The 12,077-nt window shown below is 43.5% G+C and overlaps 1 protein-coding gene across 2 annotated transcripts in view; it reads right to left on the bottom strand.

The window, feature by feature from the left end:
* The window catches only part of DOCK2 (dedicator of cytokinesis 2), a 499,444-nt gene that overhangs the window by 435,297 nt on the left and 52,070 nt on the right, over positions 1-12,077 (bottom strand). Inside the window, exons 10-13 of one of the 2 annotated variants that reach the window (XM_075900153.2) lie at positions 9,533-9,668; positions 4,529-4,604; positions 2,258-2,334; positions 1,455-1,580 (exon numbers count right to left, since the gene is read on the bottom strand). In XM_075900153.2, the coding sequence (XP_075756268.2) occupies positions 1,455-1,580; positions 2,258-2,334; positions 4,529-4,604; positions 9,533-9,668 (415 nt within the window). Of the gene's footprint in view, positions 1-1,454; positions 1,581-2,257; positions 2,335-4,528; positions 4,605-9,532; positions 9,669-12,077 lie in introns of those variants that run through there. The other variant, XM_075900154.2, reaches the window with a different exon arrangement.

Genomic DNA, 12,077 nt, shown 5'->3' with positions numbered 1-12,077 from the left:
ACGGGCTACTTAGGGAGATGGTGGAATATCCATCCTTGGAGGTATTTAAGACCTGGTGTGACAAAGCCCTGGCTGGGATGATTTAGTTGGGGTTGGTCCTGCTTGGAACAGGCAGTTGGACTAGATGACTCCTCAGGTCTCTTCCAATCCTAAACTTCTGAGATTGTTTGCAGTAGTTTAACCAGTTATGTATTTACTAATGATAGTGGCACTGAGCCAGATTTATCCAGCTTACTTTTCAGCATGTCTTGTGGGGCTGTGTCAAAAGACTTGCTGAAGTCCAGGAAGATTATGTCCCCATGTCTCCCTATCCAGCAAATCAGCTATCCTATCAAAGAAGGAAATCAAGCTGGTTTGGCATGGATTTCTTCTTAACAAATCCATAATGGCTGCCAGTGATCACCTCTTCATCCTCCAGGTAAGCACAGATAGAATGTTTTATACATTGTTGTGATCGCTTCTCCGGTTTGTAGTTCAGGCAAACTGGCCTATAGTTAATTCCCTGCCTCTTCCTTTTTACCCATTGTTGAAGATAGGCACTACATTAGCTCTTCTCCTGACTTCCAGGACCTTTCCTGTCATCCAGGAGTTTGCAAATATCACCAGTGGCTCCCAAATTTCTTCAGCTAATTCCAGCAGCACCCTGGAATGAATAGAATACTTATCCCAATCTGAATCTCTTGCACTTCATTGTCTACGGTAACTTTGCTATTCGTCCAGTCACATCTTATTTTTTCAGAGGGGTAGCCGTGTTAATCTAGCTTTAAAAATAATGAGTATTCCTGTGGCAACCTAGGGCTGGTCTACACAAAGTGCTTAGCTAGATTTGGCTTACCTTAAGCCAAGCCCCTGCAGAGTTTACATTGCATGAGACTCGTGGAAGAACACACTCCCTTTCGCTTCCTGTACTCCTCACAGAATGAGGAGATCTACACTAGACGTGCTAAATCGAATGCTAAAAGATTGACCTCCAGAGGGTTGATCTTCTCTGTAGTGTACACATGCCCTTAGAGACTAACAAAAATATATATAATATCTTGGTTTGGCCCATGAAAGCTCATGGTAGATGAAGATGTAGATGTATTAATCTCTAAGGTGCCACAGGACTACTCATTTTGTTTTTTGTGAGAAGACTGAAGCAAAAGTAGGCATTGAACAGCTTTGCCTTCCTATTTTCTTCCACCACCATCTCAGCTTCTGCATTGAACAGTAGGCCAAAACCACCCCTGACCTTTCTTTGGTTTCCTTTAAGTATTTTTTTAAATGTTTTATCCTTAGTTTTTTTAAGTAATTATATTTCATTGATTGAAGTAAACTTCTAAATTTACAATTAGAATCATTCTGAAGTGTTCATTTAAGTAAGCTCCAACCTAAATATTACTGATATTTATACAAGGCTTTTACAGTAGAAAAGAGGAAAGTCTATTTTCAGTGCAGAAGAACCCACTACCTACCTGGCATGATTATTTCTGGGAATCCCAGCTTTCTTGCAACAACGGTTGTCCTGTCAACAAGATGAGGGTAGTCCTTCCTAATCTGACCCATGTCTCCAATAAGCATTTTCACAGTTACCCAAAGACCTATTAAAAACAGTGTGTGATTAGTTCAAAATAAAGCCCAAATAAGTTAATTATATGATTTGCCTTTTCCCTCTTCTCTAGAGAGCTGCTTACTCACAGGCCCGCTGACCCAAAGAGTGAGGGGGCAAAGAGAGTAACTGCCCTGGGGTCCAGCAATTCAAAATGACCCAGGAGTCTGGCTGTCACTGCCAGGTAGCAGCAGCAGAGCAAGAGTCCTGGGCCCTTTTAATCACCGCTGGAACGCCCTGTGATACGCTCCAAATGGCTCTGAGAGCTGCCAAGGGGTACAGCATGGCACGCTCCAGGCAGCACTGAAGGCTGGCTACCCCCAACCTCCTCCTCTATGAGCATGGAGCCACTGTCCTCCCCCAAACCTTGCCCAAGGGCCCAGCAAGTCTGTTGGCCCCTGCTGTTTACTCACGTCACCTTTCCCACCAGCCAAAGAACTGCTACCACTTAAATTATAACAAAAGCCACTTTCATCAGTGGCTTATCTAAATAACGTCTAGCCCACCCCCCACCCCCTGAATTTACATTTGTCACCATCAGCGCCACAGAACATCTAGCCCAACGGCTGAAGTACAGAGAGTGATTTGAAACTCCGACTCTGAACAAATATGACACCAATATTTATAAATGTAATGTATTGGTTTGCTCACACAGACAGCCTACTTTACCTTGCCCGCCACTGTCTCCTTTAGATGCGGTGACTTTGCCTAACAGACTGTGCAAAAACTCATTCTCTGCCATCACCCTAAAGGAAAACAGAAACAATCCTCTGGCAGGCACTGACCACACCAAGCAATAAGGCAAACACCCTTAGTTGTTGATCTTTACAACTTAATTATTTACCAATTCCCACCCTTTAGCGATCATCCTTCAACTGGCTTTTGGTCTATATTTGCAACTATCTAATGTTACCACAATTCTCTCCATGTAATATCACTTATACCATGGATATTGGGACAGTGTCAAAGGCAGAGAACTGAAAAGGTCTTCAAAGGCAGCTTAACGAATTCCAGAACTGCTGAACTTTACAAGGTGGGTAAGCTGATGAACCACAGACATGAGCACTGCACAGCAAGCTATGCTGTATTTCTAATCTATGATGTGGATAAGTTGATTCTTTTGAGAACTGAACTCTTATTTCTATGGTGGCAGAATCACCCTGGGATAGACAAGACAAATGTGAAGACTTCTCCTTTAATATTTTGGACAATGTCAGTCAATTTTCTGAGAATTACTGGGGTGCTACAGGCCACTACCTATGCTCTGACATTACGATCTTCTGACGGCACAAACAATGAATTAGCTATTGAATAGCATCATTCTGGGTATGTCTAGACTGCATCCCTCTGTCTGCAGAGAGATGCAGATTAGGCAAGTCGTCATTGCAAATGAGGCAGGGATTTAAATATTCCACACTTAATTTGCATAAAAATGGCCACTGCGTTTTGCCAACTCAGCACTTTTTTGGCAAAAAGCAGCAGTCTAGAGGGGGAACTGTCGAGAAAGAAAGCCTTTTTCGACAGATCCTGTAAACCTCCTTGCCCTAGTCAGGCCAGAGATGCTTCTTGACACCCAGCTGAAATTAGTCTGTTGAAATTGTAAAGAAAATTGAAGACAGACCAAATTTTGAGTGTTTGTCCAACTGGTTTATTCTCCACAGAACATACACACACATGCGGCATGCCATGCAATAACAGCATGCCATGCAATAACATTTCCAAGGAGTACTGTAAAGGGCTCTGCCCTTCTTTGCCCCTCGGTGGCCAAAGAGAGTCTTGTAGTCTCTCTGCCCGGCTGTCTGTGGGAAAGGAAGTGCCTGTATGTGGCCTGGGACCAGGCTCCCTCTTACTCACTGTTGTGACTGCTGGGAGCTGAGGGCAGATCCACCCACTCCTCTGGGTCCTAGCCCAGGGACCCGATAAGTAGCAGTTACCTACTGAATCTCAAAGAGGTCAGTTGCTGTCATGTACCTTGGGCCATTGCTCTGGGAAGCTGCTCTGTCCAGCCCTTTCTCTTGGGTCTTGTGGTCAAGGCCTCCGTGTCCAGGATTCTGCAAAGGGTGGCCATTGGCTTGCCGGCTAGTCTTCAGCAGCTGGACCTGGAGCTGTCCGGAGTGCTGCTGTTCTCCCTGTCAGCCCTTAGGTCTGCCTGGGTCAAGCTCCAGCAAAGAACTGGCAGGCCCTAGCCCAGCACCTTCTTTTATATCAGCTTGCTGCTCCCTGATTGGCTGCAGCAGAGGCTGCCGCTCCATTCTCTTTGGAGGACCTCTCTTCTGCTCCTATTGCTGAGCAAGGTGTGGAAAGGCCTTCAGCCTGCAGCAGGGATGTCGGGGCCTAGTCCACCCCATCACAAGTACCTATACTTCAGTCCATATCTCCATTTAATTTATAGAGCATCAAGTTCTGATTCAAAAGCCATCTTGCGTTGCAATGGGAATTTGAACTTCATTTTTCAGAAATTCAGCCACCTTTTAACTGGGTCAATAGCCCAACTTTGCAGCTCATTCCTACTCATGCCAAACATTATTTACCACCTACAACCCTGGCGCCCATTGGATAGAATGAATGGTGTCCATTCATATGCTTTGATTATGTTTAATAGATCACAAAGTGAATATGCAGTGAAGACATCAGTTTGAATCCATTTATAATTAGTTGATGCTCCGTGGAAAACATCCATGTCTATGTCACATTTCACATTAATGTAGCATTCTTTCACTTTATGAATATTGAAAGGGAAGGGGGTTCTCCTATTTTAATATTTTAACTCATATTCCCATAAAATTACTTTTTTCTTTAATACTTTAAACTCCACTAACATTGATATCCATATATGCACTTAAACTCACTTCACCTTTAAAAAAGATCCATGACAAACCCATGCACACAGACAAATATGAAATGAATTTTTGTATGGTAAAAAATAAATTTGACTCTTACGGGTGGAAGGGAATGAAATGTTGCTTCTCTTCATCGCTTTCTGCTTTACCTTTTATGATATCTGTAATATCCATAACTGGAAAAGTAGAAATAAAATTCATGAATACATAAGAACATGACAAATTATTCCTCTCTCTTACTAATACAACCTACGTTAAATGCATAATTGTGCTTCAGGATAGGTGTGCATTTTAGAATATGATTTTCCATGTTATTAGCTGGGATTATATTCTACACTGGAATCTCATCAGTTATTGCTAGCAATGTAAAGTGCAATATAGGGCTAATCTTTACCAAAAAGGTATTTACATTCAGTTGGGGTGTCTCACGTAGCACCGTATCCAAGGAGATAAACTTCAATATAAATGGAACGAGGCTGAAGTCTTTGTTAAAATCTGATAAGCTGAACTCTGCATATCTACTAGTATAAAGAGAAAGAAAAACCCCTTTTCTAGGTTCCCTGATATACTTTTCCATGTAGAAATGGTTTATTTTATTTTCCTATTAATGGCTTCCGATCAACCCAATAGCACTAGAGCTTAGTTTTCCAATATATAAGTTGTCAGCTGTAACACTAACATATTCTGACATCTTGTGGCAAGTCATTTACTAGCCTAAATATTTTAATATCTATTCTTACTTTGTTACGAACTCTGGGGAGAGAAAGACCCTGTCAGGATTCCTGGGCTCTCTCTTAGCTCTGGAAGGGGACTGATGGTCTAGTTCAACGTTTATCAAATTGTGGGTCACGACCCCCTTAGGGGGGATCGCGAGCAACTTAGTGGGTGGTCGCAGCTGGATTCGGTTTTTCACTTGCGACCTCTCTCCCCCAGGCCATGAAGAGCGGCAGGGTGGCAGAAGGCAGCTGCCGGCAAGCTGTGCACCATGGCTGGGATCACGGGACTCCAGGAGCTCAGCTCAGCTGCAGGAGGAGGCAAGGCAGTGGGAGAGTGAGGCCAGCGCAGGAGAGGACATGTGAGGGGCCAACTGGGGCACGGTTGCCGGGTGACCGAACGCTTCCCCAGCTGGGGGATTGGGTCGGGGCAGAGGACCCGGAGGTAAATAAGGGCACGTGGGGGTCAAAGGAGGAGGAGAGGAGAGAGAGAGAGAAACCAAAGGGACAAGAGAGCAGAAAAGAGGCACAGAGGAGAAAGAGATGGGGGGGAGGAGCTTGCAGAGGGAAAGGGCATTAGGGGACCGCAAATGCCTGGAAGGAACCGCAGGAGGGCAAGGAGTCTGGTGAGAAGGGGGGAGGAAGCGACCCAGTGAGGATGAGGGGGTCACACAAATTCATTTAGCATTTTAGGGGGTCATGGTATCATAAAGTTTGAGAACTCCTGGTCTAGTGGGTTACAGCAAGGTGGCACATACATTTCAGCTCTATACAAGAACATAAGAACGGCCATACTGGGTCAGACCAAAGGTCCTTCTCGCCCTGTATCCTGTCTCCCAACAGCAGCCAATGTCAGGTGCTTCAGAAGAAATAAACAGAAGAGGCAAACATCATGAGCCTTCCCATCACCCATGCCCAGCTTCTGGCAAACAGAGGCAAGGGACACCATCCCTGCCCATTCTAGCTAGTAGCCATTGATGGATTTATCCTCCTTGAACTTATTTTGTTCTTATTGGGCCTTTCCACCATCTCCTGGCAAATCTCCACACCATTCATGATTTTCTAGGCTTCTAACATATCCCCAATGGTCCTTCTATCCCTGTATCCTGTCTTCTGACAGTGGCCAATGCCAGGTGCTTCAGAAGGAATAAACAAAAGAGGCAATCATCATGATCCCTCTCCCCTATTTTGTTTGTTTTAAATCTGTTGCCTATCAATTTAATTGGGTCAGCTTCTTGTGTTATGCTAGTGAAGGAATGAATAACATTTTCTTAATCTATTTTTCCACACCTTTCATGATTTTCTAGACCTCTAACATACCCCCTCATCCTTTAATCATTTCTTTTCTAAGTTGAAAAGTCCCAGGCTTGTTGATTTCTCCTCATATGAAAGCTGTTCCTTACCCCTAATCATTTTTGTTGTCCTTTCTATACCTTTTCCAAATCCAATTTATATATTTTTAGAGGGGGCAATGAGACCTGCATTCAGTATTTAAGATGTGGGCATACAATGACTTTATATATTATTAATAAAATATGGTATTTATCTTATGGTATTCCCATCCTAATGATTCCCAATATCCCATTAGCTTTTTAGTTTTTAGACTACCACTGCACAATGAGCAGATGTTTTCTGGAAACTATCCACAAGGATTCCAAAATCTCTTTCTTGTGTGGTAACAACTATTTTAGATCGCATCGTTTTTGTATCTATAGTTAGGATTATATTTTCCCATGTGCATTACGTTGCACTTATCAACACTGAATTCTATCTGCCTTGTGTTGCCCAGTTACCCGGTTTTGTGAGATCCCTTTGTAACGCTTTGCTGTCAGCTTTGGATTAGTCACTGTTTATCCCAGTGGTCCCCAACTTTTTGTGGACAATAGCACATTCACATTTTCAGAAAAGTGTGACGGGCACCAACAATTTTTCAAGGCTTAATTTGTATTTGTACATTAAATAGTATGAAAAACATCATATTTAATATTACATAACATATGAATCCATAAGATAAAAAGGTACTTTTACATGTAAAAGGTATTAATTAAATAATTCGGCAATTATTTGGCCCTTCCTTTGGAGAAAAAATAGAAAAAAGGTGTCAAATGCTCAAATTGAAGGCTATTTTCATATTAAATGTGAATTGGGTAAATTTGATAGAAACTTAATTTACTTGGATAATTTTATTTTAATTATATTGTAATTCATTTTTAAACAAAATTCTGCATTAATAAAAAGGAGGGGATGTCCAAATGTTGAGCAAAAAAAGCACCCTCGTGCCCCCCCCCAAAATCATGGCACCTTTAAATCTCACACTCCTCATCCCTACCATGACCCCATCATCTGCTGCCATGTCTCCTCCCCTTGCTCCATCAGCTCCCCTGGTGCCTGCTGCCCCCCAACCCCTCACCCATCTCTGCTGTCCTGACTCCTGCCCTTCTCACTGCCCTCAGCCCTCCTGAGTCCTGCCCCCCTCCACCAGCCCTTCTCTCCTCCCTGTGCCCACTTCTCCAGTAGCATCACTCTGATCATGTAAGCTACGCTCTCTCCTAACAGCTCCCTCTACACACCTGCCCTGCCTCTCTCCTCTGAGGCTGGTCCCTCCCCTGCAGGTGTCTGCCCTTCTGCTTCACCTCAGAATCCCCTGGCACCTGCACCCTCCTGGTGCCTCCCCCTTCGCCCTCTTTTTCCCTGATGCCCACCCCCTCACCATCCTCTGCCCCCATTCCCCTCATGCCCCTGTGCCCTCACACATGATTTGCTCCATCCCCACCTTCCTCATGACCACCCCTTCTTTCTAGCCTTCTCCCAGCACCTCCCCTCAGCCCTCTAGCCCCCAGTGCCCTTAACCTCTCCTCTCCCAGCATCACCCTGTCCACCCTCCCACTGACACCTCCCTTTCTGCTCTTTTCCTCATTGTCTCCACTTGGCCCCCTGGCATTTGTCTCTCCTTCACGCTGTCCCTTGGTGCCTTCCCCTTTCTTCTCCTGACCTGCCCTCCTCCCCTAACACAAGCCCCTTCCTCTCTCAACCCTTCCCCCTATTTTTCCCGCACCCCCACCTTCTGCCTTCCAGTTTGAGTCTGTGATCAGTCTCGGCCCCAGCTGTTTCTGTGATACAGAAATACAGGCTCGGCCCCGGAGCTGGGCCTCGCGGTTTTAAAATGTAAAGTCCCAGGCCGTGATGTCACAGCATGCCAGGTGTCTCCCTTCTCAGCTGTTGCGCGGACATTTGAACATGCCGCACATGCGCTCCCTCAGATGTCTTGTGAATCAGCGTCTCTCCTCTCAGCTGTTGCGTGATGGCATGCGCTCCCTCCAATTGTCTCGCGCATCACACTTCAAGAACATAAGAATGGCCGTACTGGGTCAGACCAAAGGTCCATCTAGCCCAGTAGCCTGTCTGATGACAGTGGCCAGCACCAGGTGCCCTGGAGGGGGTGGACGGAAGACAACGATCAAGTGATTTGTCTCGTGCCATCCGTCTCCAGGGACACCATTCCTACCCCCTGGCTAATAGCCTTTTATGGACCTAACCTCCATGAATTTATCTAGATTCTCTTTAAACTCCTTTATAGTCCTAGCCTTCACAGCCTCCTCTGGCAAGGAGTCCAACAGGTTGACTATGCGCTGTGTGAAGAAGAACTTTCTTTTATTAGTTTTAAAACACCAATGCGGGCGCACATAAATGCCCCATGGCACCCATGGGCACCACTTTGGGGAACCCTAGTTTACCCCTTTTCCAAGAACATTTATGAGAAATTTAACAGCAGTGATCCAAATGCAGATCCCTGCAGCGCAACGCTCATTCCTAGATTTCCCCCACCCCACCCCAATCTTTGAAGTAGAGTAGCCGGCAATGTTTTTATGATGATCTAACAATCTTTCAATTACCTGAATAACCAACCTTTTGTTATTCTTAATCACCCTGCCTCTTCCACTTTTTAGAATAAACTTTCTGCCCCAAAGGCAAAGCTGGAAACAGCCCAAACTGTTGCATTTAAAAATTGCCTCTGGAGTCAGGACATGCAGCTTTAAACAGACCTCAAGCAAGAAATCCAGGGGTTCAAGCTTGGCACCACCTGGCCATTCTTATGTTCTTAGAGGATGTAGTACTTTGTTTATATTACATGTAGCTCGGACCCGACCCTTTCATTCTGTGGGGTGATGCAACAGCTTGATGTACCTGGTGACATCAATAATTACTACACATATGTAAAAACACTTTCATTCACTACATATTTTTTTCAGGGATTTCAAGGTTCATCTTAGTTTTTTTCTCTGTCTTTAAATAATCAAATCTTTAAATTTTTCATAACAAAAAAGTATAAATGTAAATGAGCTGTGCCTAGAAGCAAATGCTTCATGTAGTATTAAATGAATGGTTGTTACCTGCTACCCCAAAAGGCCGTCGCAATCCTAAAGTGCACTTTTTTGTATTGCTATCTTTTAGGTCCATTCTTCCAACCCGGACTATTTGACAAATCAAATAAACCTTGTCTCGGTTAAGATCTTTGTTTCCAAGATCCTAAAAAAAAAAGATTATTAAAGTCTGACCATTAACATTATGCAACAAGTAAAATTCTAACAGGGCCCCTAGTTACAATTTACTAGAATCAGAAAAAAGAAACTAAAATGTAGTCCGAGAAGAAAAGCTCTTTTCACACAGGCCAAACAAAGTTGATATTTTAAGTTCTATGACACAGTAAGGAAAGAAAGGGAGAAAGGCATTTCCACCTGGTGAGAGCTAGAGGAGAGAGCGTTCTGACATTATAACAAAGGTTATGAGCAGCGGGAGATGGAAGAGGCCAGCGCTAGTGAACTGGAAGAAGATAGAGGCAGATTAAGGAGAGAACTATCTAGAAATGTTTATCATCATTAGTACAAACAGAAAATCTCCCCATCCTAATCTATACTGAAATTATTTTCAAACTTTTTTTAGGCTGCTTATTCCTTTCCAAACAATGTAGTCTACCAAATAGACCCATCTGACATAGGGTCATAATATAACTAGTGGTAGATGGCCAACTCGTAGTAAAGTATACTCCATTACAAGAATTTTCTCACATACCGACTCATTCAAAGGGACTGCCACTTGTACAGCCAATCAAATATAGCTGCTAACCCAGCACCCTGAAAACTAAAACAGCTCTGCCAGCCAAAAGTTAATAACCATCTTTTGAAGACCTTCACTTGAGATCCTGTCCCCAAAGTCCCCCGCACCTCAAGCCTTGTCAAAGGTCTGAGAAAATAGATGGGCTCTGCAGGGTTCCCTGAAGGTGAGTGAATACTGGCTTGTTTCAGACCCATGGGCATAGGGAGAGTCATCACACGTCCCTCTCCTTTCATCTAGTGAGCCTGAGGATTAAGCGTCTCCATTGATCCCCATTATTGCAATATTTACTGGGGAGAGATGCAGTCCTGAGGAGACTAACAGTCTCCAAGATATTTAGAGCTTTCTAGGTCAACAGCAGCTCCTTAAACTCTGCCAGACAACAAAAAGGCCAACCGGCATTGGTGTGGTATGCTCACCCTGCTGAATAAGAAATCAAATATTTGCACAATCATCAGTCTGAGTTGATTTAATTTAAGCTTTAATTTACAATTACTATAAAGCTAATGTAAGATTTAATTTATTACATGCACTGAAGTAATCTTCTCACAAGGTCAGAAAGAAGTGTTTTGTCCCACATCCAGAGAAACAGCCTGATTGCAATTTGGGAGTTCAGTCAGAAATGCAATGTAAAGTTTGTTGCTTCTGATGAAATTAGCATCCCTGTCAGCATGTTAAGGGTGGTGATTTATTTGGAGTTTACTGAAAACTAAATGATTATCCTGACAGCACAACACAACACAGCAAGTCAGAAAAGTTCCAGAAAACATGCAGGGCAAGCACCCAAGAGTTTGAAAGCTTCTGCAGATATCCTGAATCTTCAAGAGTGGGGATATACTGTAAGGACAGACTGTCATATGTTTTCTCACATTTCTACTTAATAGCAGGAAAGAAGATATTATTATTGGTTATTGGTTGCGTGGTAGCAACTGATATCATTAGGATTGCATAATACTTCAATATGTATCTTTGCTTCTTTATGTCTCTCAGACACCAAGTTTCCATGAAGTCACCTTTGGTTTGAGTCCTTTTTCCCCTCATTGCTAATATTTTGAAGCAAAATCTCTGAAGTCATTTTTCAGTTCAACAAAAGTGGAAAAAATCCCCACTTACCATTTCTTCCCCTCCCCTGCCCCCAAACTTGACATCCCCTGTTTAATAGGCTATGTCTAGACTGCAAGCCTCTTTCGAAAGAGGCTCTTTCGAAAGATACTTTCGAAAGAGCCTCTTTCGAAAGACAGCGTCTAGACTGCACATTGAACTTTCGAAAAAGCGGCTTGCTTTTTCGAAAGAAAGCATCCAGTGAGTCTGGATGCTCTCTTTCGAAGAAGCCCTATTTACATTGAAGAACGCCTTCTTTCGAAAGAGGAACTTTCAAAAGAAGGCATTCTTCCTCGTGAAATGAGGTTTACCGCCATCGAAAGAAAAGCTGCGTTCTTTCGATTTAATTTCGAAAGAACGCGGCTTGAGTCTGGACGCAGGGGAAGTTTTTTCGGAAAAAGGCTACTTTTCCCGAAAAAACCCCTGAGTCTGGACACAGCCCTACTGACTGGATGGAAACTCCCCAGGTAACAAGTTCCAATTTAGGAGCATAGCCAAGGCAAGTTTGAAAAAAACTTGGAGGAGAGGGTTGGGAATATATGCTCCACTGAAAATAAAATCATTAAACACAATCAGTGTCATCACCAAAGCTCTCTGACTTCCCAAAATGGAGGCCAGCTCCCTTTATGTCATCACAGCACTTATCCAAGCTTTCTAATCCAGAATGCTTAGGGAGAGACTTCCAGAAATCAGGGCTTATTTGCATGAGCAATCATATGTCAT

The sequence above is a fragment of the Pelodiscus sinensis genome, chromosome 16 (genome assembly GCF_052426305.1).
Source record: "Pelodiscus sinensis isolate ZL-2025 chromosome 16, ASM5242630v1, whole genome shotgun sequence".
NCBI lineage: Eukaryota > Metazoa > Chordata > Testudines > Trionychidae > Pelodiscus > Pelodiscus sinensis.
The sequence above is the reverse complement of the archived record's forward strand: the minus strand, read 5'-3'. Positions and strand labels throughout refer to the sequence as shown.